General features: G+C 48.7%; 1 protein-coding gene across 1 annotated transcript in view; it reads left to right on the plus strand.

Annotated features, from left to right (window-relative positions):
* The first annotated feature begins 438 nt into the window (after positions 1-438).
* Positions 439-24485, plus strand: part of LOC102027216 (chromosome unknown open reading frame, human C9orf171) — a 117174-nt gene continuing 93127 nt past the window's right edge. Inside the window, exon 1 of the mRNA XM_005408380.2 lies at positions 439-728. Within this exon, the coding sequence (XP_005408437.1) occupies positions 534-728 (195 nt within the window). The 5' untranslated portion in view covers positions 439-533. The remainder of the gene's footprint in view (positions 729-24485) is intronic.

Here is a 24485-nt window from a genome sequence, read left to right on the forward strand (position 1 = left end):
TGTGTGTGTGTGTGTGTGTGTGTGTGTGTGTGTGTGTGTGTGTGTGTGTGTGTGTAGAGGGTAACGGGCTTGAGATTAGAAATAAAAGATGGAGATGGGACCCTTCCTCGGACCCAATCTGATGTCACCGTGTCAATTTAAAACAATTCTGAAAAGCCCCATGTTGGTGGTGGCCAAGAGTTTTCGGTAAGAAAACGACTATAGCATACTTTGGGCTCTGTTAGCGTCCCGTCGTCATGGAGACGGACAGTTCCATTCCTCCTCAGGGGGTGCTTTTGAGTTTTCTTTCCTCTCCCATTCCTCAGTGCGGGGCACAAAAATAATACTCGGACGAACCAGCGGAGCTTATTTGTATAATCTTGAGGCTCCTTGCACCAAGGCGGTGTCGGGACACCTGTGCGCTCCTCTCTTGGTGGCCGGCATCTGGGGGCCACTCTACCGTCCCAGTGGTGCAGCCCGGGGAGAGTCGGGAGCAAAGGTCCGGGAAAAGGCTCCGCACGCAGCCGGTGTCTGACTCCCGGGCGACCTCCAGGATGCCAGAGGCCAAGAGTTCCCGCAAAGACCCCACGCAATGGAAGAAGAAGAAGGAGCCGGTGCGCCGCACTGTCAGCCAGATCTGCCCGCCACCTCGGCGGCCCCTGACCGTGGCCGACATCCGCCCCGGCATGGAGAACCAGCGGCTGGGGGTCGTGCGCGACTCCATGTTTCAGAACCCGCTCATCGTCAAGGTGAGCACGCAGCCGCCGCCGCCCTTCGCGCCCTCACATCCGCCGGCCCGGCCCGGGCCCATGGCCCTGGGTCCGAGGACAGTGTTGGAAACTCCGGTCCAGAGAGCCTTGAGCCCCTCTGCGTTCCGGGGCTGGTCGCGTCGCCCCCCTGAGCCTGTTTCTGCATTCTCGGAGTGGGATGGATAATGGTACCCCGGAATGGGAGTGCTGGGAGTCCTGAAAGGGGTCCCCTCGCACCGCGCAAGGTTGGGTGTCACGTCTCCCCAGGAGCTGGCTGGTGAGCCCACAGGGTGACAGATGGGTCACACGCGCTCGGTCTTAGGTCCCTACCACCTGCTACGCCCTGGGAGGTGGGTCCAGGCCGCCAGCCTCTTTCTCTTGCACCCCGGGGTAGTCTGCGCAGCAGGTGCTGTGCACGTCCTGGAAGCATCACTTCCGAAGTTCATTCCCCTCAATCATTCTCTTATCCGAATCACAGCCCTAAAAGACAATAAAAGCACGACTCTCTAGCCTCGGAGTCTGCGCCGGCAGGAGCGGCGAGCTGGATCCTTTCCAGAGACATCCCTCCCTTTTATCGCCGGCTACCGCACTCTAGTTTCGTTTTCCTCCGCGTGGGAGACCTCTCGCCCTCCCTGGGGCGGTTATTAGAAGTCAGGTTGAAGTTTGGCTGTGGGGACGAGCCGTGGAGCAAACTTCTCTCGCGCCACTGGAGGGCAGTGTGCTTTTAAAAATGCGCTGGGTTTCCAGGCTCGCGACGGGCGGTGCCGGTGCCCGGAAAGGATGTGATTGCTGGAGCCCGGACGTAGTGGTTGGTTGATTTGTTGGTGGAAGGAACTCGGGCTTCCTTCACACTGAATTAGCGGGGTTCTTCCTGGGAAGACACTGACTCTCGTCTTACCATCCCCGAAGATGTTTCTGGAGACGAGGGAGTGTCCCCGGCCGGCGCACACTCACAAAATAGAACAAGGCCTTCACTTTTTTTTTTTTAGTGAGTTTTTTTTTTAGTGTGATGCCCCCGAGTGAGATATACCTGTTTTACCACATGTTATATACACACGTGTACATGCATATATATGTATAGCATGTACACATACACGTGTAAAATTTAATATCTGCAGCTCTCCGCATAAAATTTCCTACGCATCTCCACCCCGCATATTAGGGACAACGTTTAACCTCTGGGTGGCGCTGGTTGCCTAGCTTTCAGGACGGATTCCATCCCTGGTTCCTGATTTGGTACCTAGGGATTTAAGATGTCGAGGCAGTGACTGATGAAGCACTGGTCTTCTGTCTTCGGGGCGCTGCAGGACTGCGCAGGTCCCTGGTGACAGACCCCAGTAGCAGAGGTCCCAGCCTGGCTCTCTGGTGACTGAGCCTGGGGAGTCCTTCTCCTGCCAGGGGCGGCCAGGGGGCAGCTTTTCCCTCTGTCCTGGCATCTCAGAGCAGCATAAGCTACTTTCTGTAACCCTAAAGATGATGATGTCCGCATTTCAATATTTACCACTCCTGTAAGATCTGTCAAAACCTGACTGAGATGAAAGTTGGCGGAGAAATTGAGCGTGCAGAGGAAGTGTCACTGCTGCCTTTCCCAGGACCCTTCTCCCAGGGAGCCCGCGGGAGCCGTCTCTGCCAGGTGTTTTGCTCAAGCTTCAGGCTGAACCTGGGTTAGAAGCAGCGTCCACAGCCCCCTAGCCCTCCATCATTTTAACCGCTCTAAACGGCTTCCTATACATAAAGAAAATTTGCATTATGAAACTTTAGCGGTTCTGGCTTTAAGGACAAAGGGAACATTGAAAATATTCAAGGTTGTGGAGCCCTAACCATTTTTTAAAAAAACGTTACTGAAATTTCCACTGAGCTTGTTGATATCTTCATTGTAACTTCTCAGTTTTGTGGGTCCAGACTTTCAGGTCCTGAACTGATGTGTGTGTCAGAGTCCCAGCAAGCCCTCTACCCTGGATGTCTTTGGGAGGATGATTGGGAGGGAAGTGTGTTTTCATTTTGTCTACACAGCCTGAAGCAATGCATCTCTATTGGAGGAATATAGCACTTTAGAAATAGTCCTCTATGCCATCATATGTGGGGTTGATGCTTAGACTGTTTTCTCCAGTGGATGGGGTCAGCATTTTTTCATGGAAAATGCAGAGACACTGACTGAACAAACCAGCGCTAGTATTTTCCACCCATGGAATTTGCCAGAAAATGTACACATCAGTGATCATGATGTGTACCTGAGACATGATGGAGCGTGTCTGCAAGATGCCACAGTAACCGAGAGAACAGCAGAAAAACGCAGACATTCAAACAGGTATTTCATCCACAGACACGCAATGACTAGTTGCTTCATTTAAAACCAAGCCAACTGGCTATCCAGGGGGACCTAATTGAGTCAGGATAGTGGCTTCCGTGGCCACAGAAAGTTGCAGATGGTTTTCATTAGAAAGGGCTTCTCCTGTAGTGTATAAAGTGATGTGCAGGTAGCCAGATTTCCCCCCAGTGTGACTCTCTGGGAGAGGTGAAATGAAATAGAGAAAAACCTAGCTTCCTCCTGCTTGATTCGCATTTCCCCAGAATCCTGTGACTCAACACAGACTCCTGCAACAATAGCCTTAAAGGCGCCTTCACGAAGCCTGTCAGGGGGCACCCTCCTGCCTTCGGAACTCAGCTGATATCCTGTCAATACAATTACGGGGAGAGACTGCTTGGTTTGCTCCACTGACAGCCTGGAATCTTCCGCCGCCCTGGAGAAGCAGGCTCCGTACAGGGGTGGAATTTATTGAATCGAGCGCCCTTAGAAAGTGCAAATGATCTCGGCACCCAATTTTTTCATATTTTATTACTGACTTTATTTGGGTTATGTCACAAATAAGAGATGCACGTATTTGTGAAATAGAGTTGTAGAATTGTGATAGCTAGGGTTAGAAGGAAGCTTAGAGACATTTAACCCACGTCCTATTTTTGAGGATATTAAAGTCCAGTTAGGGAAACAGATTGGCTGAGGTGCTGCCGTGACCTGGTGACAGAAAGAGGTGTCATTTGGGTCTCCTGGTGTACAGCCCTGTGCTCTTCTGGCCGCAACCCATGATTCATTAATCACTAACAACCCAGGTTAGCTACATCCCACAGAGCAGGCAGCAAAAAACGCTCACAAATGCGTTTGATTTCAGTATCATTCACTCTGCGCTCCTCCTGAAGGGGGCGCTACTGAGTCTTACCAGCCAAGAAATAGGTACCGAATGCCTACTGAGTGCCCGGTACCATTCTAAGCTCTCTTGGGGGGCATAGAAACAAGTTGCACACACGGCCCTTGCCCGCAAGGAGTTTATTTAGTATTTAGCAGGGGAGATGGACCAGGCACACACATTTTAGCTCAGCACCTGTCTTAAAGGAAGCACTCAGGAAATGGCTGAGTTTTTCCCCCTTAGCCCTGGGAATCGGACCTAGGGCTTGCGCACAGTGGGCAAGCGCTGCAGCACTGAACAGCGCCCAGCCCCCTTTTTTTTTTACATTTTAAAATTGTATTTTGAGACAGGATCTTGCTAATTGCCCTAGGCTGGCTTCAAAGTTCTAACCCTTCTCCCTCAATCTCCCTGCTAACTGGGCTTACACGTGTGTGCCACCAGCACCAGCAAAATGTTGGCTCCTATTGTTAACACACACACACACACACACACACACACACACACATGCGTAACAAGATGGGCAATGTCATGTACAACACGCTGTGAATTTTCAAGAGAATTACGCTGTCCAGAAGGGTGCAAGTTTGGAGTGGGGGGAACTCAGGAAGGCTTTATAGAGAAGTGGTCCCAGAACCAGACTGGAATCATAAAGAAGCACACTCACACCAGGAGTAAGGAGACTGGTATGACTGGCCATCTAGGGCCGAGGTTTCACCCCCCTGAGATCTTTGATGTTAGTTCACTCCAACTCAAGTTCCAGTTTATAAGACTCAATGCTGCCGCAAGGATCATTATCATTACCATCACGAGGAAGCATTTATTTAGAGCCTCTGTGTTCAAACTGAATGCTCTACAAAATTAGGCAATCACACCATGCCCACTAATAGCTTAACACCTCTAATAAATATTGATGCCGGGGAACATAAGTACATCGATAGAGACAAGCACAAAGAAGGCAGGCAGACAAAAACACAGTTGTACAAACATCCCAGCGAGGGTCAGTATTTTATTACGTTTGAGCGCAATGTGAAAACGTTCCGTGCAGCTTTAGCTGCAGAAGAGACTACGTCTCTGATTGCTCAAATCCTTCTACATTCAATTACACAGTAATCAGAGAAAATAAAATGCGAGGAAGGGATTAAAAGCAAGATGCTGATCCTCACGGTCAGTCCTGCTGGCCAGTGGTTAGCTGTCCTTTTTCCAGAGAATGCTGTGGGTTTATCCTTGTGATTCCCTCGCTCTCTTGTCTCCTTTTCTCTGTCTCTCTGTTTCCCCACTCTCTCTCTCGCCCATCCTTTTTTCCTTCTTTTGAAATCAAAGCCTCCCCCTCCCTGTGCCCAGGCGCATCCTTCAGACACCAGTGAGCTACTCCCCCACCCGGCACAGTGGCCACTCCAGAAACAGAGCTGCCTCCAACTCCACTCACCAGTGCCCAGGGGGGTGGCTCTGTTTGAGGCTCTGGCCACCTTCCTCTTTGTCCCTCTGCAGAGGGGGCACTGTGGCTGTGAAGCATTCATGGAGACCCCGGAATCTGGGTTCCTCTCGTTGAAGCCGCCAGTGCCTGGTCCCAGGCTCTCAGGACGCACTGTGACGGTGAGGGTGTTCCTCCCGGAGCACTCTGCGGCCCAGGTGAACGAGACGGAGCTGGCTTCTAGCAGAGCATTCCAGGCGCATGTACCTTTCACTGCAGAAATCAAGCTACCTTTTCCTTATTTTAATTTAAATTTTTTGTGGTTAGCTAGGGATAAGACCTAGGGCCTTGCAAATCCTTGGCAAGTGCTCTACCACTGAGCTATACCCTCAAGTTTTTCTTTATTTGAAGACAAAGTTTTTTTTTTCAGAGTTTCACTATATAGCCTAGAGTGGCCTCAAACTTGCGGTGATCCTCCTGCCTCAGCCTCCTGAGTGCTGGATTGCAGGCACGTGCTACCCCACCCAGCAAAGACAAAGTTTTCTAGGATTCGACTGGTCCTGCAGACAAAACCTCAAACCCTGTTTTCTATTGCAGTGATTTTCAAACTGTTCTATCGTCTCCAGAAGTGTTGGAATTTTCATAATTTTCAACAGAGTTTTAAGAAAATGTATCTTGACTGGGGGGATATAGCTCAGTGGTAGAGCACTTGCCTCACATGCATGAGGTCCTTTGTCCAATCTCCAGCAGTGCAAAAGAAAGAGAGAGAAAAAGAAAAGCATCTTTATTAATCTTTATTAAAGACAAGTAAATGTCATATTCTACACGAAGTGCTAACCTCAGAGCTCACCAATACGTTAGCTTTGCTTTGAGTTGACTGTTTTGGGGATATTAGCTTTGCATTTATGCTTAGAATGCTGGTAAGTACTCCCCAGCCTGTAAAGACCATGACCAAGCATGGGACTTTACCGTCAGCTGTACACACGCATGAGGCCAGTGTGGCGCGCTTGGTGGTGGTCCCTGACATCTGGCTATGGCCATTCAGTGCGGAGATGCCCACTGGGCTTGCCTCATGCCTCAGCCTCCTCCACTTTACAGGGCAAAAACAGGAGAGGGCACAATACTCACAACCCTGCTGCTTTTGGTTGGTTTTAGCATAGGTAGTAACTGTGAGTGCCTCTCCTCGGACTTCGTTTGCAAAAATAAACAAAAGCAAACATATTGTGTTGGTCACTGGAACCAACTGAACTTGAGATGAAATTTGTCCCTTGATTTGCCTTGCAAGCTCTTGTGAGGAGGCACAAGCCCAGGCTACCGCTACTGTTTTTAGACAAACAAAAAAAATGACATTCATTGGTTGGCTGCCCGGGCAAATACGAAACTGCAGGTCTTGTGCAGGAAGAAGTGGTTTAGCAGTCAGACTCTGGAAGCAGCAGATCTAAGAGTGAGTTGTGTCTCACTCCTCATCTGCTGTGCTCAGAAAGGTTACTGTTGGGGCCGTAACACACGGTGGTAGTGGTTGGCAGTGGGGCAGGCAGAAGAGGATCCCGTGAGGGCCTCGGGTGGCCCTTGGTCCAGAAGGGAACATGATAAGTGAACACTTTCATTACTTCTCATTGTCCTGACTTCAATCATTTATGTTCCTTAAAGCAACCTCATTGTGTTCATCAATGAACTTTAAAAGTCAGAACTTATAAAATGCGTATAGTGAATTTATAAAGAGACCGAGGCACTTAAGTGCTTACGCTGTTCTTGCTCTTTGTGTTGTTATTAAAAAGTCCCATCATCCATCCTATCTCCTTCAGCCTGAAACCCTGGAGCGGATGTGAGCACCCTAGCAAAGTGTGAAAACCATCTGATTTCTAACACTAATGTCTCGGGCAAGTGGCTGAATTTCCCAAGCCCGAGTTTCCCGATTTGTACATTCTGAGTACTAAGATCCACCTTGCCTGTACCTCGAAGTTGTAATGGAGGCTGATTTAAATGAGATACTGCACTGTGGAAAAGATTATAATGTTATTGAATTAGACTGGCGGCTCTTCATTGACGAGAACTGTTTTTCTGTCCAGGAACTTGGGACCACTTCTGGGGACATTCTTAGTTAATGCAGCTGGGGAGGGTGTGCTGCTGGCATTTAGAGGGGAGAAGCTGAGAATGCCACCCCCACATCCTTCAGTGCCAAAACAGCACCTCCTACCTGCAACAGGGAGTCATCTGGACTCCAGATGTCACAGTGTAGCTGGCCGTGGCGGCACACGCCTGTCATCCCAGTACTTGGGAGGCTGAGGCAGGAAGATCACCATAAATTTGAGGCCAGCCTGAACTACATAGTTCTAAAGCAGCCTGAACTACATAGTGAGACCCTGTCTCAAAAAAAAAAAAAAAAAAAAAAAAAAAGTCAACGGTTTTGAGGCTAAAAAAATCTGAGCTACAAGACAAACATAGGGAATTCGTTATGAGTTCACCATGGTCCCTTGAAAACCAACCTGCTCAGATAATAAAAATTACCAGAATGAGTCAGTCTGGCTTTAGCTGGTTCTCTGTCCGAGATTTGCCTCCGTGTCGCCTCCACCCAACACTGTGAGACTGTAAATTCCCCCTTTGGAATCCATTTTGTTTCTCTCAGGGACGTGGCTTACGTAAGTTTGCTAGTTTTTGTCTGTCTTCGGCCTCACCCACACTGTGTTTCAAAAAAATAAATAAATAAAAAGAATTTCCAACGATCCCTACAGCGTGGCTCAATAATTCATTAGATCCACTAATTAGCACAGAGGCCAGTTTGTTGAGTAATCACTGACCAGTGTACTAGCTTTGTTTGCCTGCCTGCCCAACTTCCAAGGGTTTTGTTTTCCTCAGCAGGAACTAACCTAAGATTTAAAACAGGAGTGATTGGGTACACCAGAAATTAAACTCACAGTAGGTCGGAGTCCCATCGCAGCCTTGTGTGCTGTCATTGCGGCACTAAATACAGCATCTCAGGGAAGCAAATAAATGTGCTTTATAAAGAAAACAGCTGTAATTTCCACCCCATAATTTAAAGGCACATCAGGGGTCGTTCAGGAAACAGACACGGGTCAGAGAGCAGAAAGGTCAGCGCAAGCCGCACACAGGAGGGAGGAGCTCCCACCGAAAGGATTGTAGAAAACACATAATGAGCTGAAAAGAGGGAGTTTTGATCTTTTATACAAGCCAAACAATACATGTTTGGGAGACCAGTGAACTCCAAAGCCTACAAGATAATTTCTTTGTGCGGATCAAAATCCTTTGTGTTTCGTCCAGAAGAATAGAAGTGGATGCTCAGAAGCTCTTTGATTGCAAGGTGTGGTCTTAGCAAAAGGCCACGCTGCTGCCAGGTGGCTGGACGTTTGGAACCCACTGCAAGCATCCAAACAGTGTCACTGCACCGGAGAAAAAGTCCCAGTTAACTCAGGGGCTGCTCGCAAAGACAGAGCACCCAAAAAGCCACAGAGAGAGGTGCTCTCTGGGCCATAGCGCTGCTTTAGGGGGAATTAGGAAGTTTGCTAACAGCTTTCTTGGTCCATTTTGCTGGACGTAGTGAAGTTGGCCATGTCACCGCATTAAAATGCCAACATAATGTTCCTATTTTGTAAAATTGCTTCATATTTTCTCCTGCTTCTTGCTTTGCTTTGTTTTGTTTTTGTTTTTGTTTTTTTTTCTGGTACTGGGATTTGAACTCATGACCTCACATTTGCCAGGCAGGCACTGTGCCGCTGAGCTAAATCCCCAGCCCTTCTCCTGCTTCTTGAGAGATCTTTAAGAACAGAAAACCTGTGGGTTTTTTTGGTGATATTAGGGTAAACTGAGGCACAGTTGAACCCACAGAGACAGAGATTAAGCAACCTGTGAGGACTTTATTATAGACTGCATACAGCCGGGCCAAAGGTGAAAAGACCATTGGCCCTGAGCAAGGGGCTATGGCATGTTTTATAGGGGAGTTTAGGTGGGGGAGGGGGTATTGCCAAGGGAGGTACAAAATTTGGGGTCTCTGAGTAGGGGGTCTAGGGCTAGGTGATAGACAGGGTGGTGTTGGTACAGGGGGTCCTGGCAGGCACAGCGTGTCTCTTGTGTTTTTTTTTTGTGGAATCAGCTCTATGCAGGTTGAACTGTGTCAGGCAGTTACTGGCTTCCTGTTGAACTAGATGTGAATAACAGATCTGCTTGGGGACTTTTTCTGTCCTCGCTGGGCAGGGGTCTAGTTTGGAGACCTGACATGTATGCTTTCTGCTAATGAATCCATTGGTCAATGAGCACATATTTCCTGAACACCTACAATGTACAAAGTATGGGTGTAAGAAAAGGTTTAAAGATTTGTTTCCAATGAGTAGATGGTCTGATTAGGAGGTAAACGACTAAAACCAAGAACACAAGTTATTAAAGGAGATGAGAGGTGAGAATTGAGGTAATAGCGCTGGGGCCCAGAGAGTTTAGGGGGTTGGGGCTGTGGCTTGGAATGGGGTGGACTCCAGGGCCACACAGGGGACAGGAGAGGGAGGGACATCTGGCCTGGACCAGGGTGCAATGTCTGAACTGTGCAAGTTATTCTTGGCAAGGACGGACTGAACCTCAACTCTATGATTCTGTGAGCACCAAAAAGAAAGCTGCTTTAAAAACAGACACTTTTGGGGTTCACCTTGTTCCCCAGGCACACTGCGGAGCACCAGGGATGCAGCAGTCAGTTCATAATCTAGTAGGTGGAACCACATGTGGGTGGAAGTCAACAGGAAGTGGCAGCGATGCAGCGAGAGCCGTCAGGGTGGGGTCCACGCCTGCTGCCGAGGGCAGCTCCACCCGGATGACGGGAGGCAGGGAAAGGGCCCACGGGCTGCACGGCTTCTGTGGGATCTGGACACAGAGATGACTAAGTGTTTGGAGGGACTGGTGCAAGGGAGCAGAGGCAGACTCTGAGGTGTATGCAATTTGGGGACCCCTCCTCAAGAAACAGAATGTAAAACTACACTCACTCACTCGTGTTCATTCATTCATTCTCACAGGGGTGTACACTTCTCCTAGACCTGATGCACCAGGCCCTAGGACTAGAATGATGAACTAAAAGTCCTCTGCTTATTTGTGCTGGCTCTGACTTTGTGGGCAAGTCCCTATCTTCCCTAAGCCTTGCTTCCTGCACCCATGAATGGCTGCTCCCCTGAGAACTATTCTTTCTTTACATATTCAGCCATCTGCAAAATGTTTATCCAGGGGCTGTGTGATTTGAAGCTGTGTGCTGGACCTGGGGCACTTTGGTGGACAAGGTAGCCTCTATCCCTACAGCGGGCAGCTGTCCAGGCTTCAGAGAGACAGACAGTGGCCCATTGCTTGGGGATGAGCACTGGGAAGGAGCCTGGGGTACTGAGAGTTGTGCCACTCGGAAACTGGGGTAGTCCTGCCCGGCGGATGTGACCTGGTGGCCCAACCTGCCCGGAGGAGGGGAGCTGGTCCCTTAAGAACTGCCAGGAGTCCATTGTGTGTGTGTGTGTGTGTGCGTGTGTGTGTGTGTATGTATGTGTGTGTGTGTTTGGGTGGGTGGTGGTAGGAGACTTTCCGGGGAAAATAAGAGGTTTTGTAGCAGACCGAAAGCAAAGTGGAGCCTGGTACGTCGGAGAAAGAGGGTGGGTGGCTGCCAGGAAGTGCTCCGCAGGGAAAGTGCCTCAGTGAGGCTGTGCAGGAAGTCGAAGGCCAGAGAGACCTGCAGGGGTCAAAGCCAGGACCACAGAAGAGGCAGAGACCCAAGGCTTGAGAGGCAGGTCCAGGAACGAGGGACCGCTGGACAGACCGTGCCTCCTTTCCCGTGCTGAGGATGGCTGGCCTCACGGGGAGACACACCCCTGCTGGCTGTAGTTGGACTGCCAGAATGGGCTTGTTAATTGTGCTCCCCCCCCCACGGGCTGGATGCTCAGATGGCAGGAAGTGTGCTGCTGTATGGTTTAGGGTTAGCAACTGTGATTTGTTTACTTTTTGCTACTTAAACAAGCCCAAGTCTGAAACTCTCCGTCTTGTCACCAAGCCGTTTGAGGGAACTTTTTGGAGCTGTTCTGAGGGGTCCCTTTGGGCTGAATGCTGGGCTGGGGGCTGGGCTTTGTGGCTGCTTCCAAAATCTTTATAAACTGTCACTGAAGATTTTGCTCTTTGTAGGCACCCAGTGGGCATAAATTCGGAGGCTTAAGTACGTCTGTTAAAAAGCCCCTTCTGGAAGGAAAGCCTTTCTGAAAGCTGTGCTTTTTCTGAGCAGCCACCTGGAGCTCGCAGGGGATCCTCCCAGGACCACCTGGTAGGATGCTCCAGACCTGGCTTCTCCTGCAGTGGGAGGCCGAGTCAGGAGTGTGGGCTTCTGAGGAGCTCCCGGCTGTAAACCCATCTGACCAGCTGACAGCAGCTGCCTTCTGTGGAGTGCATGCACCCTGGGCCAGGGACCGTGCCGGCCCCCTGCCGCATTGTGCCCCTTTAAATCTCTGCGACGGTCCTAGAGATGCTATCACTGTCATTCCTGTTTTACAGATGGGGAAACTGAGGCTGGTAGTGGTCACAGGAGTTGCGCACCATCATCCAGCTAAAGCGCAGAGGAGACCGGTTTACACCACACCTGCACCTGCAAAGGGTGGGGTCGCAACCACTCTGTAATCCAGAGGACTTAGTGGCAGCAGCAACCACCATTTGTTGAGTGCTCCCCAAAGGTTAAATCCTTTTTTGTTCTCTTTATGGTGCTGGGAATGGAGCCCAGGGCCTTGCGCACAGCATGCCCAGCCCTATAGATCCAAAGCACCAGGTCTTTTATATATGTTGACTCTGTGAGGTCCATGGATTGAGCTTGGAAGGACGTGGCAGTATTCCCAAGGTCATACAGAAGGCAAAGGGCAGGCTTGGGGATTGTGGCACAGTAGCCTAAGCGAGTCCACTGCTTGTCAGACTCCTTCTATGTTGCACCTCCCAGCGTGTTACCCGGAGCACTCCTTGGTCCTCCGAAACAGGAGGGAAGGGTCCCATCCACAAGGGTCTGCTTCCTCCAGAGCTGCACTTTCTTTTCTCAAAGGAGTTGACAATCTAGTTGGGCAGAAAAATTGCTGTACATGCACACACACCTGGGAGCCGACTGAATGAGGCAGGTGCATGCAGGACAAGGGAGCAGCCCCAGCAGCCTTCCCTGCTGCAAGAGCTGGGAGGAGCGATGCACCTGCAGAATGGCAGGCAGGAGGAGGAAGTTCATGTCCCACACGGAATGTGGCCCAAGGAGGTGAGAAGTTGGACACCTTGGGTTTAGGTCCATCTGAAGGGGAATCATGATGTATGAGGTGTGATCCAAAAACACGGTGGATTTTAGTATTAAACAGCAAGTTATTACAATAAAAAACACACCACCACTCATCTTTCTCAAAATCCTCCCCCTTGCTTCAAACACATTTATCCCCTTGCTCTTGTCACTTTCTGCTGCAGCTCCGGAAGTGCTCTTCCATGAGTGTCTTTAGTTGTGCTGCCTGGAGTCCTGAATCGATTCAGAATGTTTCCCTGTATGGTCATTTTGACTTTGGGGAAGAGCCAGAGGTTGCACGGTGCCAGATCCAGGGAGTAAAGTGGATGAGGACACAGCATTATGTTTTTGCAAACCTGCCTTTCGTTGGATGGCGCTCAGCAGCAGCTTTCACTGTATTTTTGATCACACCTCATAAAGACACTCAGGAAAGGTGATTCCCAGAACTACTTCACAAAGTCGCGAGAGAAAAAAAGAAAAAGAAAGTGGCGAGAATGATGGGATGAGTGTGTTTGAAGTGACGGGGAGGGTTTTGAGGGGGATTCAGGACAATGCGTCTCACTAGGAAAGTTTTTTTACGAATTTAAACATTCACCATACATTTTGATCACTCCTTGTAAAGGAAGCCACAGCGGGCAGTCGGCTAGGAGAGGGACGCTGGGGCTACTCACAGAGCCTGCACTTTGGGTGACACCACTTAAGTTTGGAGAGGAGACGTACTATCAAGGCTCCTTACCTTCCATGGAAGCTTGGATTTGGGGTTGTTTGAAATGTGTGCCTCTGCTAGCTGGGGAGTGGGGGATGTCTCGGGGCGACTCCTCCACCCAGGCTGACCCAGCATGGCCTCAGCCTTTCAAAGACAAGTGCCCCTCCTCACCTCCCACCCGGCACCCCTTTTCCTCCCCACCCCCTAATCAGAGAGCGCCAAGTGTTACCAGATTAGCGCCAGCAATGAAAAGCACAGTCCCGCTCACCCTCGCAGTTAGTTAGCATTTAGATAGACTGGGAAGGGGGCCACACCATGGGCATCAAAGCCCCGTCTCGGGCGGCCAGGGGGATTAATTTCTTTAACCAACAGGCCTGATCTGGCCTAACTCATTACCCTGCCTTGTCAGTGTGGATATTCAAGTCCGTTGAAGATTATACCATTTAGGCCGTTCCCTTGTTTTCAGCCCAGACCGGGGCTATTGAATTGCACATTCTTGCGTAGCCTCCGTCAATACTCGGCGGCCTGAGGTTCTAATTCTGCTTCATTTAAACTTCATCAACTTTTCCAATCAAGTGGAAGGATCCGAAATAGGCTCTGTGAGCAGAAAGGCCCGGTTCCCTTTGTCAGATAATTTATTCCGTCCCCCCACCCCTCGCTCCCTTTCTCTCTCCAGCCCCGAGCTGCCCCAGCCCCCCCTTTGGCGCCCCCTCCCCTTACCCCTGAAAATGAGATTACAGTATTTAAATGACTATGGTAATCAATCTAGGGACCCCGAGCTAAGATTGAGGTTAATTTTTCTTAGCAGAACAAAGAAGCGTGATACCTTTGGGGATGTGAAGGTACAATCTGGGTTTCTTGCTTGTGTGTTTTTTCCCCCTGAAATTGCAGTTTTAGGAGTCTTTTCTTGTTAGTCACTAGACACCAAATGTGATTTTTTTTTTTTAAAAAGGCAGCAGCCCCTAAGAGAGCAGAAATGTAATTTTGAGCCGATAAACAACTAACGGCCTTCAATCAACAATTTGAATAGAAAAAAAGTCACTTACACAATATGAGTACAGATCTAAGGAAAGGGTGATCATTTACCTTATTTATTTTTAAATACACACACAGAATAATTCCCCACCGTGTTAGAACTAGTAATTACAGCCACACCGTGCGCCGGTCAACTTTTGAATGAAAAGTCTTGTCACTCTGGCGGGTCTTCTCTCTGGCGGCTTTTGCTACTGTGAAAGCTGCTACTGTGAAAGTTTTGTCATGTTTTGGCTAATTGGAAACTGGGTCATTACACCACTGAAAGTCTACATGAAAGCGACTTGTTCGATTGTTACCTGAAGCACCCAGGAACGGGGCCAGTCCTTCTGTGGGATCCACTCCTCCCCACCTCGGCTTCTAAAATAGAATCAAAATGAGTGCATTCCTTTGTCTTCCTTTGCTATCTTATCAGAGCTGTTTTACATGCTGCCACCTGACGATGTTATCTTTTATTTGTGTCAGGAGAAGGGATTTGACAAGTTCAGTGTACAATGTTCATTTGGCAAGGCAAATTTTTCATACCAATTTTGAGTTAGGAAATGAAACTATCTTTCAACGGAATGAGCAACGTCGGTTTTGGACAGACTTATTATGAGAGAGAGGATTGCGGAACTTTATTTCCTCGCAGGATCCTGAGAAGTCTAATGCATTCTGTAAAAAGTAAGGTTTGGTTTCCACACATGTGCCTAGTTGGGAGAGGTGAGAAACAGCCCTCGTGTCTTCAAGTAGGAACCCCTGAAATTATATCCCCCGCTTCCGGCTCCCTACAAGTTATTAAAGGCTCGAATAAATTGTTGCTCTTCTATATTATAATGATTTGGTTTCAAGCCCTTTAACCTGTGGGCGAGTTCCTGACAGTTGTCTGCGTTTGCAAAGCAAAATACTTAATAACCATCCAGCCTGAAACTGCAGCTAAACCTTACACAGCCCTATTTGCCGAGAGTGAGCCCGCTGCCCCCCCAACCACTTCCCATCGCTGTTTGCCTGAGAAGGGAAACTAGCTCGCCCTTCGAGCTACCAGACTCATTTGGGGCAGCGGTTTATGGTGACATTTTTCTTTCTTAAAGCAAATATTGACTCACCATGGGGAAATTAAAACTCCATTAGGCATTGCTACATTGTACAGCAGGCTGCGTTAGAGCAGTCAAGCTACTATTAATTGGTTTTCTTCCTCAGGAATAATTGAGGGAGAGCAGAGAGGAAGGGAAGAGGGAAGATGGATCGAATCCATAATTTCTTACAGTGACACCATCTAAATCAGCAAAGGTGATCATTACATGGTTATTCATCTAAAGGAGATGCTGCCTAATAATGGGATGAATTTATCAATATAAAAAGCCTCCAGCGGAGTTATTTCCAGGCTGGGGAGAGTACATCTTAAAACACAGGTGTGCCAGCCTTGCCTAGTTTTGGGCGACTCGGAACTGGCTCCTTGAAACGTGGGGCTCCCCGTTCTGCTATCCGGTGCCGGGGCGGCCTGCTCACTGCTTTCCGGCCGCCGCCGGCTCCTTCCTTTCGCATCCAGCCCTTCCCGCTGTTCTCAGCGCAGCCCCAAGCGCGCTGCTCCGTCCAGACTTCCGGCTTTGCCCTCCGCGTGGGTGTCCTAGGCTGCCACTGACAAACAGCTTAGTGACAGGCCGAGTGACTTAAGAACAGATATTTCTCACCTCCCAGCTCTGGAGGCGAGAGGTCTGGGATCAGAGCATCGGCAGGGCGTCGCTCCTTGGCTGGAGACGGAATCTTTACGTTCACGTGACCTTCTGCCTGCACACGGGTCTGTGCAGATCTTTTTGGTGGTGGTACTGGGAATTGAACACGCGAACTTCTCGCTGAGCTACATTCCTAGCCTTTTTTAAAAAAACAAACAAAACAAAATTTTTTATTTTTAGACAGAGCCCAGGCTGGGCTCAAACTTGTGATCTTCCTGGCACAGCCTCCCAGAGTGCTTGGAGTTTCAGGGCTGGCCCCAGTCAGATCTCTCTTTATAAGGACACCGGTACAGTGCATTGGGGATTTACTGTGCTTGAGCATGGAAGACCTCATATTGACTAGTTATCTTTTTTTTTAGTTTGGCTTTTGAGACAGGGTCTTGATAAGTAGTTTACGCTGGCCGTGAGCTTGCTGTGATCCTCTTGCCTCAGCCTCCCAAGTGCTGGGACTGCAGACATGCGCCACCATGCACGGCTCGACTAATTATCTTGGCAATGAGCCCATTTCCAAATACCATGATATCCGGAGGTAGTGAGCGCCAGGGCACCAGCACAGGAATTTGGGGGCAATGCAGTTCGACTGCTGACTTTCTCCACTTACCTCCTGGCTGTATTTATTGGGCAGTAGACCCTGCACAACTGAGAGGAAGGGAAACACTCAGGTGACCCTGGCAGTGAGTTCCTTCTACCATAGCCGTAGAGGTGACAAGGGGACCATTCTCTTGGCGTCCATGGTTGTAGGGCCTGAGACTGAGGCCTTCAGGGGACAGTACTGGGGGCTGGTGACTCACCACACCCACACACATTCGCATCTCCTGCTGACGAGGCTGTGGTGCGTCGGTCACCGCCACATCACCATACGGAACCCACCCCGTTCGCACACCCGGATCCGTTACAGGGCCTCTCTGGCCATCAGCTTCCATGGTGTCCCATGTACACGTGATTGCTTTGGGCTTGGGTGGCGTCTTTTGCGCTGGGCTTGCCTTTCTGTGAGTCTGAGTCTATCTGGTATCCACCATTCAGAAAATTCTCAAAATTTCTGGTTCTCGGATGGAGCTCTTTTTTGTTGCCAAAAATAAGTTGGATTTTCTCCTTCTCAAAAGTGCTCTGACAGCATTTTGGGAGGGTAACACATAGGTAGACATACGTGCTCACTTCCCTACTTTGACATTCTCCTCCCTGAGACTTTGCAGGCATGATATTTCGTGATGAATGCAGTGGTTAATCTTGTCAACTTGATTGGCTTGAGAGACCGTAGGAGATGCCTAAAGCACACTCCTGGGCAGGTCGTGGGAACGTGACCTTGGGGAGTATTTCTGGCCCCTGGTCCCTCCTCCTCCAGGTCTCCCCCTGTGCTCTGCTTCCTGGCTGCCTTGAAGTTAGCAGTCAGCAGCTTTGCTCTGCCACGCCCGTCCACCATGGTAGTTCTGCCTTGAAGCCAGCCAACCTCGGACCAAAGCCCCTGAAACTGTGAGCCAAAATAAACCTCTCTTCCTGTAAGTGCTGTGTGCCAAGTACTTCATCCCAGCAACAGGAAGCTGATTGGTACAATAAACAAGCAAGGCAAATTTAGAGAATCATAGCTCACAGATAATCAATTCTGTTTACCTTAAAAAAAAGAGCTGTAGAAACTACCTTAGTACCAACTCAGAGGTTAAATGCAACAGAGAGTGCTCCCATTTTTCCTAATGACCAGAGCTACCCTAAAAAGTAGGAAACAGGAAAATATTTTTTTGCTGTGATTTGAAGAACAGCCTTTTGCTGGTCTGCCAAGGTACTGAGAATCTCAGCAGAAGCCCTCTCTGGAGACCGCTGGGCTATCGTCAATAGGTCAGGCGGAAGAGGAAGCATAGCAAGATCTCTGTTGTTGTTGCTGCTTGAGATCGAACCCAGGGCCTTGTGCACCGGAAGCACACATTTTGTCACTGAGCCGCACTCCAGCCCCAGCTACTTCTGCTGCGTAACAGAACACTCGTTCCTTGGTTATGGCTAAGGAAGCTCCTATTAGGCCAGTCCTCCCAGACATAACATTTATAAACTCTAAAATATTTTTTTAAGTCTATGCTGGAAACTAGACAGTTGCAAGCAGATGCAGCAGGCATGTGAGGGTGTCCATACATAGAACAGCAGGTGATTTTCCAATTTTAAAAGTAACTTTTATCCCAAGAGCATTCTAAAGTTAATGCTGCACAACGCATATAGAATTCAGGTGGAAATCCGAATTCTGTGAGAACTGTGTTGAAGAAGCTGTAGACAGTTTTGAGGGGCGACCACAGTCATTAGAAGTCAGTGAGTGAACTCTGCCTAAGTCTCATGGGGAAGACTAGAAACTCCCACTGAGGCTAAAATAGCTGAATTTAGACTTGAATGTTGTCCATTGCAGAAAAGGTAGTTTGCAATTTGAGTTCAACCAGGTTAACTTCCTAACTCGAACTTGCAGGAGAAACAAAAGGGAACCCAGAGTCTCTACAGTGTATCAGCCACAATGTCCAAGGTATATTTAAAAATTACCTGACACAGAAAGAAGCAGGAAGATGGGTGCGGTGGCACACACCTGTAAACCCAGCACTCAGGAGGCTGAGGCCGGAGGATCGCTGTGAGTTCCAGGCCAACCTGGGCTACACAGTGAGTTCAAGGCCAACCTGAACTACACAGAGATCCTGACTCAAAACAACCAAAATAAATATAGGTAGATAAATAAATAAATAAGTAGAATATGATGTAAAGGACGCTATATTGACAAACAAATGAAGAGATAGGGAAAAGAAGCAATAAGACCAAAATGGAAAAGTGGAAGTGAAGATACAATATCTGAAATTTTAAAAATCATTGAATAGGCTCCATAGCAGAATCAAGATAACAGAAATCAGTGAACTTGAAGACATATCAAGAAAAATTATCCAGTTGAGAAATAGAGGTTAAAACAATAAATTGAAAGAAAGTGGGTAAGTCTCAGGGACCTGTGAGGAGCTACCGAAGTCTAGTAAGTATAACTGAAGTCTAGCATGTATGACCACATTTCTCCAAATTTACTCAAAGGACGTACCTTTCAGCAAGTCTCAAGCAGGATTTCTTGAAAAATAGCAAGACAACAAATATGAATGGCAGAGTTGAACTGCTAAGAACCAAAAATAAAGATTTTTTTGAAATCAAAGAAAAGTAATACAGTGTACACAAGGGAAAAGTAATTCACACGACCACTGACCTCTTATAAGAAACAAGGAACGAGTAGCAGAGCCCGACACAGATTCCCTTGTTAGAATTTCTGGTTCTTTAAGAGAGCAGCAGGGCCAGGCGTGGTAGCACACGCCTATAACCCCAGCACTCGGGAGGCTGAGGCAGGAGGATCCTTGTTAGTTCAAGGCCAGCCTGGGCTACAAAGCGAGCTCAAGGCCAGCCTGAACTGCACAGTGAGACCCTGTCTCAAAACGACAATAAAACAAAATAAAATAGTAAAAGAGCATCAGGGGGCTTATAATATAAGCAAGTCTGGATTGGAGATGGGGGAGGTGGAAAGGTGATGTATAAAAGAAGAGGGGCTCAAAGGGCAAAGTGGGGTGGGTACCTAGCAACAAGCGAGTAGAGTCTGGGCTTTGATGTGAAGGGTGGACGGTTGCAAACACATTTGAGATTTTCAGCTCCTTGTCTTGCTGGGAGCTGGGCCTGCCCTTGGACAGATCTGCATCTTTTTTCCGTGTGGTACCGGAATCAAACTCGGGACCTCGTGCTTGCCAGGCAGGCGCTGTTCCAAGGAGCTGAATCCCCGGACCTAGATCTGCATCCTAATCCTCCGCTGCTGCTTGCTCTCTCCTGAGCTTCAGAGCCGCACTTTACATCTTCAGTGCTCAGTGCCCGTCCCTAAGAGGGTGATCGTAACCCTTTCCGCGTGGGGCTGTGAAAATTAAATGAGATGAACGCATACATTGCGATCAAAATATACAGTGTTTAAATTTTTAAAAACTGACTACAGTAAAAGACACATGGCCATGAACTCCCCTCCCCAAAATCCTCCCACTTCTTTTGAACACATTTGTCCCATCATGCTGGCCACTTTCTGAACCGGTTCTGAAAGTGCTCTTTCATGAATGTCTTTACGAGGTGTGATAAAAAATACAGTGAGTGCTGCTGCCGAGTGCTCTGCAACGGGGAGGCAGGTGTCTTAGTTACTTTCCTCACTGCCGGGACAAAGTACCCGACATCCGAGGTTAAAAGGGGAAAGGCTTATTTAGCTCACCAGTCCATAACTGGCTGGCTCCAAGGCAGGGTGGCGTGGCAGAGGGGCATCGCAGGACTTGGTTTTGGGCTTTGGGCTTGGTGCCCACGAGGAAGCAGAAGCAGCAGGGAAGGGATGTTAACAGTGGCTTTCTGGCCATTTATACTCTGTCTAGCCTACCAGGATGAGAGCAGTGCCAAACCAGTCAGCGAACCCACTTAGTAATCACCCACCCTTAATCCCAGCGCTGCACGGTGAATAAGTCACACACTCCAGGTCCAGCCACCTCTGCAAAAGCCCCACCTACGACCACCCAAGGCTCTGGGGGGAGTCTGGACACGAGTCATAACAGCAGGCTCGTGAAAACATGACCCCGTGTCCTCCCCCCCTTAGTCACCATCTGGCACTGTGACCTCTGGCTCTCCCCAGGGTCAAAATGACCATGAAAAGGAAATGTTTTAAATTGATTCAGGACGTCAAGGCAGCCATGATGGCACAAATAAAAGACTGTCAGGAAAGAGCACTCCCGAGCTGCTGCAGAAAGCGGCAAGGGTGCTGGGATAAGCGTGTTTGAAGTGGGGTGGGGTGAGGGTGATTAATGACAGTGTATCTTCCACTCTAAAAGAAACTTTTTAAAATTTAAGTGTTCACCCTAGTTTTTAGTCACACATGTGAAGGGCTAAGTGCAGAGCCTGGCAAACGACAAGGGCCTAATGTCAGTGGCTATAATTGTGATTATAGCATCTCTCGGTACCTGTAGGGAGCTGATTCCAGGACCCTCAGTGGATATCAAAATCCACAGACTACTACAACATGGTATAACATTTTCATATAACCTATGCTATGCCCCCATGTGGTTTAAATCATCTCTAGATTCATTATTGTAAATGTTACATAGAAAATAATTGTTACACTATATTGTTTATAGAATAAGATGAGAAAAATGTCTCCTACATGTTCAGTCTAGACCCAGTTTTTTCCCTGAATTCTTTTTTTTTTTTTTTTTTTAGTTTTTTTGAGACAGAGTCTCACTGTGGAGTTCAAGATGGTCTCAAACTCACAGCAGTTCAGCTGCCTCAGCCTCCCATGGGCTGGGATACCCCCACATGTGCCACCATGCCGGGCTCATCACGGAGTACTTTAACTTGGTGTTAGTTGAATCTGTGGGTACAGAACCCGTAGACCATGTTCTCTTTGCCAGCAGCCCCCCTTTATGGGTTGTCATTACTTACCAGCCTCTCTGGGGTGTTATTGTGATGTGTGGCATTTGCTTGTTCCCTCTGTGAGGATGAACCCAAGTGACATGAACTGGTCACCTGTATGTGGACAGCCTGTTCCTCCTTCCTGAGATGCCATTTCTCTACCATCCACCACATCCTCCTGGCCTCAGGTAGCTATTCCCCAGTCATCTATTTGTTTTGTTTTTTTGAGACAGGATTTTGCTATGGAGTTCAGGGTGGCTGTGAATTCACTATGTAGCTCATGCTGGCTTCAAACTCGCAGCGATCCTCCTGCCTCAGCCTCCCAAGTGCTGGGATTATAGACAGGTGCTCCTGTTAAAACTCAGCTCTTGGTCCCCTCCACTGGAACTCTTCCATGACCCTTGCTCTGAGATGTTCCCTGTGTCCCCCCTTTCACCTCTTTACTGTCCTGTGTGAATTTCTGCCATTGCTTCTACCATTACATTACAGTGTCGGTTCTCCTGGGCGCCTGTGGGCAAGAAGCAGATCTTCAACTGTTTCTCCGAAGTGCCTGCGGTGCGTGGCATAAAGTAGGTATTCAATAAATGTTTGTTGGATGAGTGAATAAACAGTTTAATGAGTACCTGGGAGACGGTTTCCTAGTAAATAGTAGCTGTGGCATTGCTGTGAAAGTCTAGATTCATTTTCAATTCAAACTTAAAACGCTTTGATTTTAAGACTTAAAGATAGGCTTTTCCGCTATGAAGGAAGGCAAAGCTGTGAGCACAGGTAGGTGGAAGTTATGATTTGCAACTTGGCCGCATCGAGATGTGGAATGTCCACATGAGTAGTGTCACCGAAACACAATTCATATCAGTGACACATGTGCTGTCAAGCCCCCAGGTGTCAAAGGACAGCAGAAACGCACATGGAGCCCTGTTGGAGTTCTGGGGGTTGTTTCCAGTCAGTCTTTTGGTTAGAGCATTTGCCCCGCAAAGCTAAAGGGGGACACACCCTGCCTGAGCACAAAAGGAGAAACTAGGGACCTCATGTCTGGTCCCCGGCTAGAAAGAGCACTTCTATGACAGGACATTGAGCTGTTTGCTAAAACCCACTATTATGCTTGAATTAGGTGTGACTCTCTAGGGAAAGAGCACTGTTTGAAGACACTTAACACGGGCTGGGTGGGGCCCCTTTCTTCTGTGGCCTCGGATGTGGAGCTGTGGGCTGGAATGATTCGTGCTGTGTTTACAAGCTGATGGTGACCCCCAGAACAGCAGGAAGGGAGGCGGCCTGAGCGAGACTTTTCAGCCCTGCTGACTAAAATGGTCCTTCCTCTCCCCATGAAGGTTAATGCTACAGAAAGAGAGAGGGCTAATGCAAATGTCGCCACCAGGTTTCCTGCTTGCTTTATTTACTTAATGCCATCACTTCCGTTTTGGGGGTTCAGAGAGTCACACCTTTGTTAGAAGCCCATATCTTGTTCATCACGGCGCTGTCCAGAGAAAGCTTTCCCCAAGTGTATCATTAGTGATGGAGAATTTCACCTCCAGTTCTCAGCATTCTAGGGAGAGCCCATGTTCACTTGGCATTGGATAAAACTGAAAGGAACTGACTCCGCTTTTGGAGAAAGGAGAGTTCAAGTGCCTGCTGCACTTTTCCCCAGTGCAAGAGGCCAGTTTCTGTTGACATTCTGGGGCCCCCTGTGGATGGCCGGTCAAGTTGAAGATGCCACAATGAAGTCACCGTCCTCAGGCTTAACGTCCATCTCTTCGGCCTTTTGTTCCACCAAGATGGCAGGAATTTGGCTGTCAGGCATTTACTGGAGCCTGGCATGACCTCATCCTTCAGTACTCCCAGGCAGTTGGACATTCTACGCTTATTTCAATCCCTTATCTTTCCCTAAAATGCTTAGTGACCCCAGCTAACAACTCCATCCGTGCCCACTGGACACTCGACAAGGGAAACGAACAAACTTCGTGAGGATCCTGATAAGCGGGTCCCTGATGGGCAGCTGTGGTCTTTGTCACTGGAGGGCATTCGCCCAGCAGGTGGGGCAGGGAAGCCACTGGATAGGTGCTCGTTTCTGGGAGGAGATGCCCCCTTTCTCTGTGGTTCTCTTCCCCTATGCTCTGCTTCCCAGTGACCAGGAAGTGAGCGTCTCCCCTACGTCACTCTCTTCCACCATGAAGTTCCTGCCTTGGACTCAGCTAGGCATGGGCTGAAACCTCTGCAAGCGTGAAATAAACCTCTCTGTCCTTTAAATTGTGGGTGTCAGATATTTTGCACCAGCAATAGAAAAGCTGAGCGGTACGACATAGCAAAGTCTCAGGAATAAGAGGATTCCCCCCTGTTCCCTTGTATTTTTTGGGATGGTGACAGATATGACCAATGTTCTTGAACAAAGGCTTTGAAGGAAGTTGAACAGGATGTTTCACTCTGTAAGTAAAGGGCCTGTGGCCTGTGGGAGGAAACAGCCAGGCCGTCAAGGGCTTCCCTCGCAGGGTTAGCAGGATCAGGGTTTCCTGATCCTTCACCTGCTTACATCGCTGGCTTATGGCCCCTCTTCTCCAGGAAGCTTTAAATTGAGTCAGCTCAGCAGCTGAAGGGTCTGCTCTGAGCTCTGGGCTGAGAGAGCTAGCTCTTTGTGGTCTGATTCGGTCTCCCTGACTCATCATCAGATAAGCCAGTTACCGTGATAGTTTCAACTGTCTAGGTACAAAAATCTCTCCCATGTCCACAGTTAGCATCTCCTTTATTCTTCGGTCCTATGGTGCAGTGATCTAGATCACCAGTCAGGGAAGAAGAGAGACCATCACTGTCTTCCTCTTCTTCCTCATCTGTATCATTGTCAATGTCATCATTATAATATCATCACTGTCTTCATCATCATCGTCAGTATTATCACCACCACCATCATGGTCAATGTCAGTACCACCACGACCACCATCCTCCTCAGTGTCATCACCACCACCACCACCATCATCATCAACAGCAACAACACCACCACATCATCATCATCAACAACAACAACATCACCACCACACCACCATAATAAA

Source organism: Chinchilla lanigera, unplaced genomic scaffold (assembly GCF_000276665.1).
Source record: "Chinchilla lanigera isolate Chin_1 unplaced genomic scaffold, ChiLan1.0 scaffold00112, whole genome shotgun sequence".
NCBI lineage: Eukaryota > Metazoa > Chordata > Mammalia > Rodentia > Chinchillidae > Chinchilla > Chinchilla lanigera.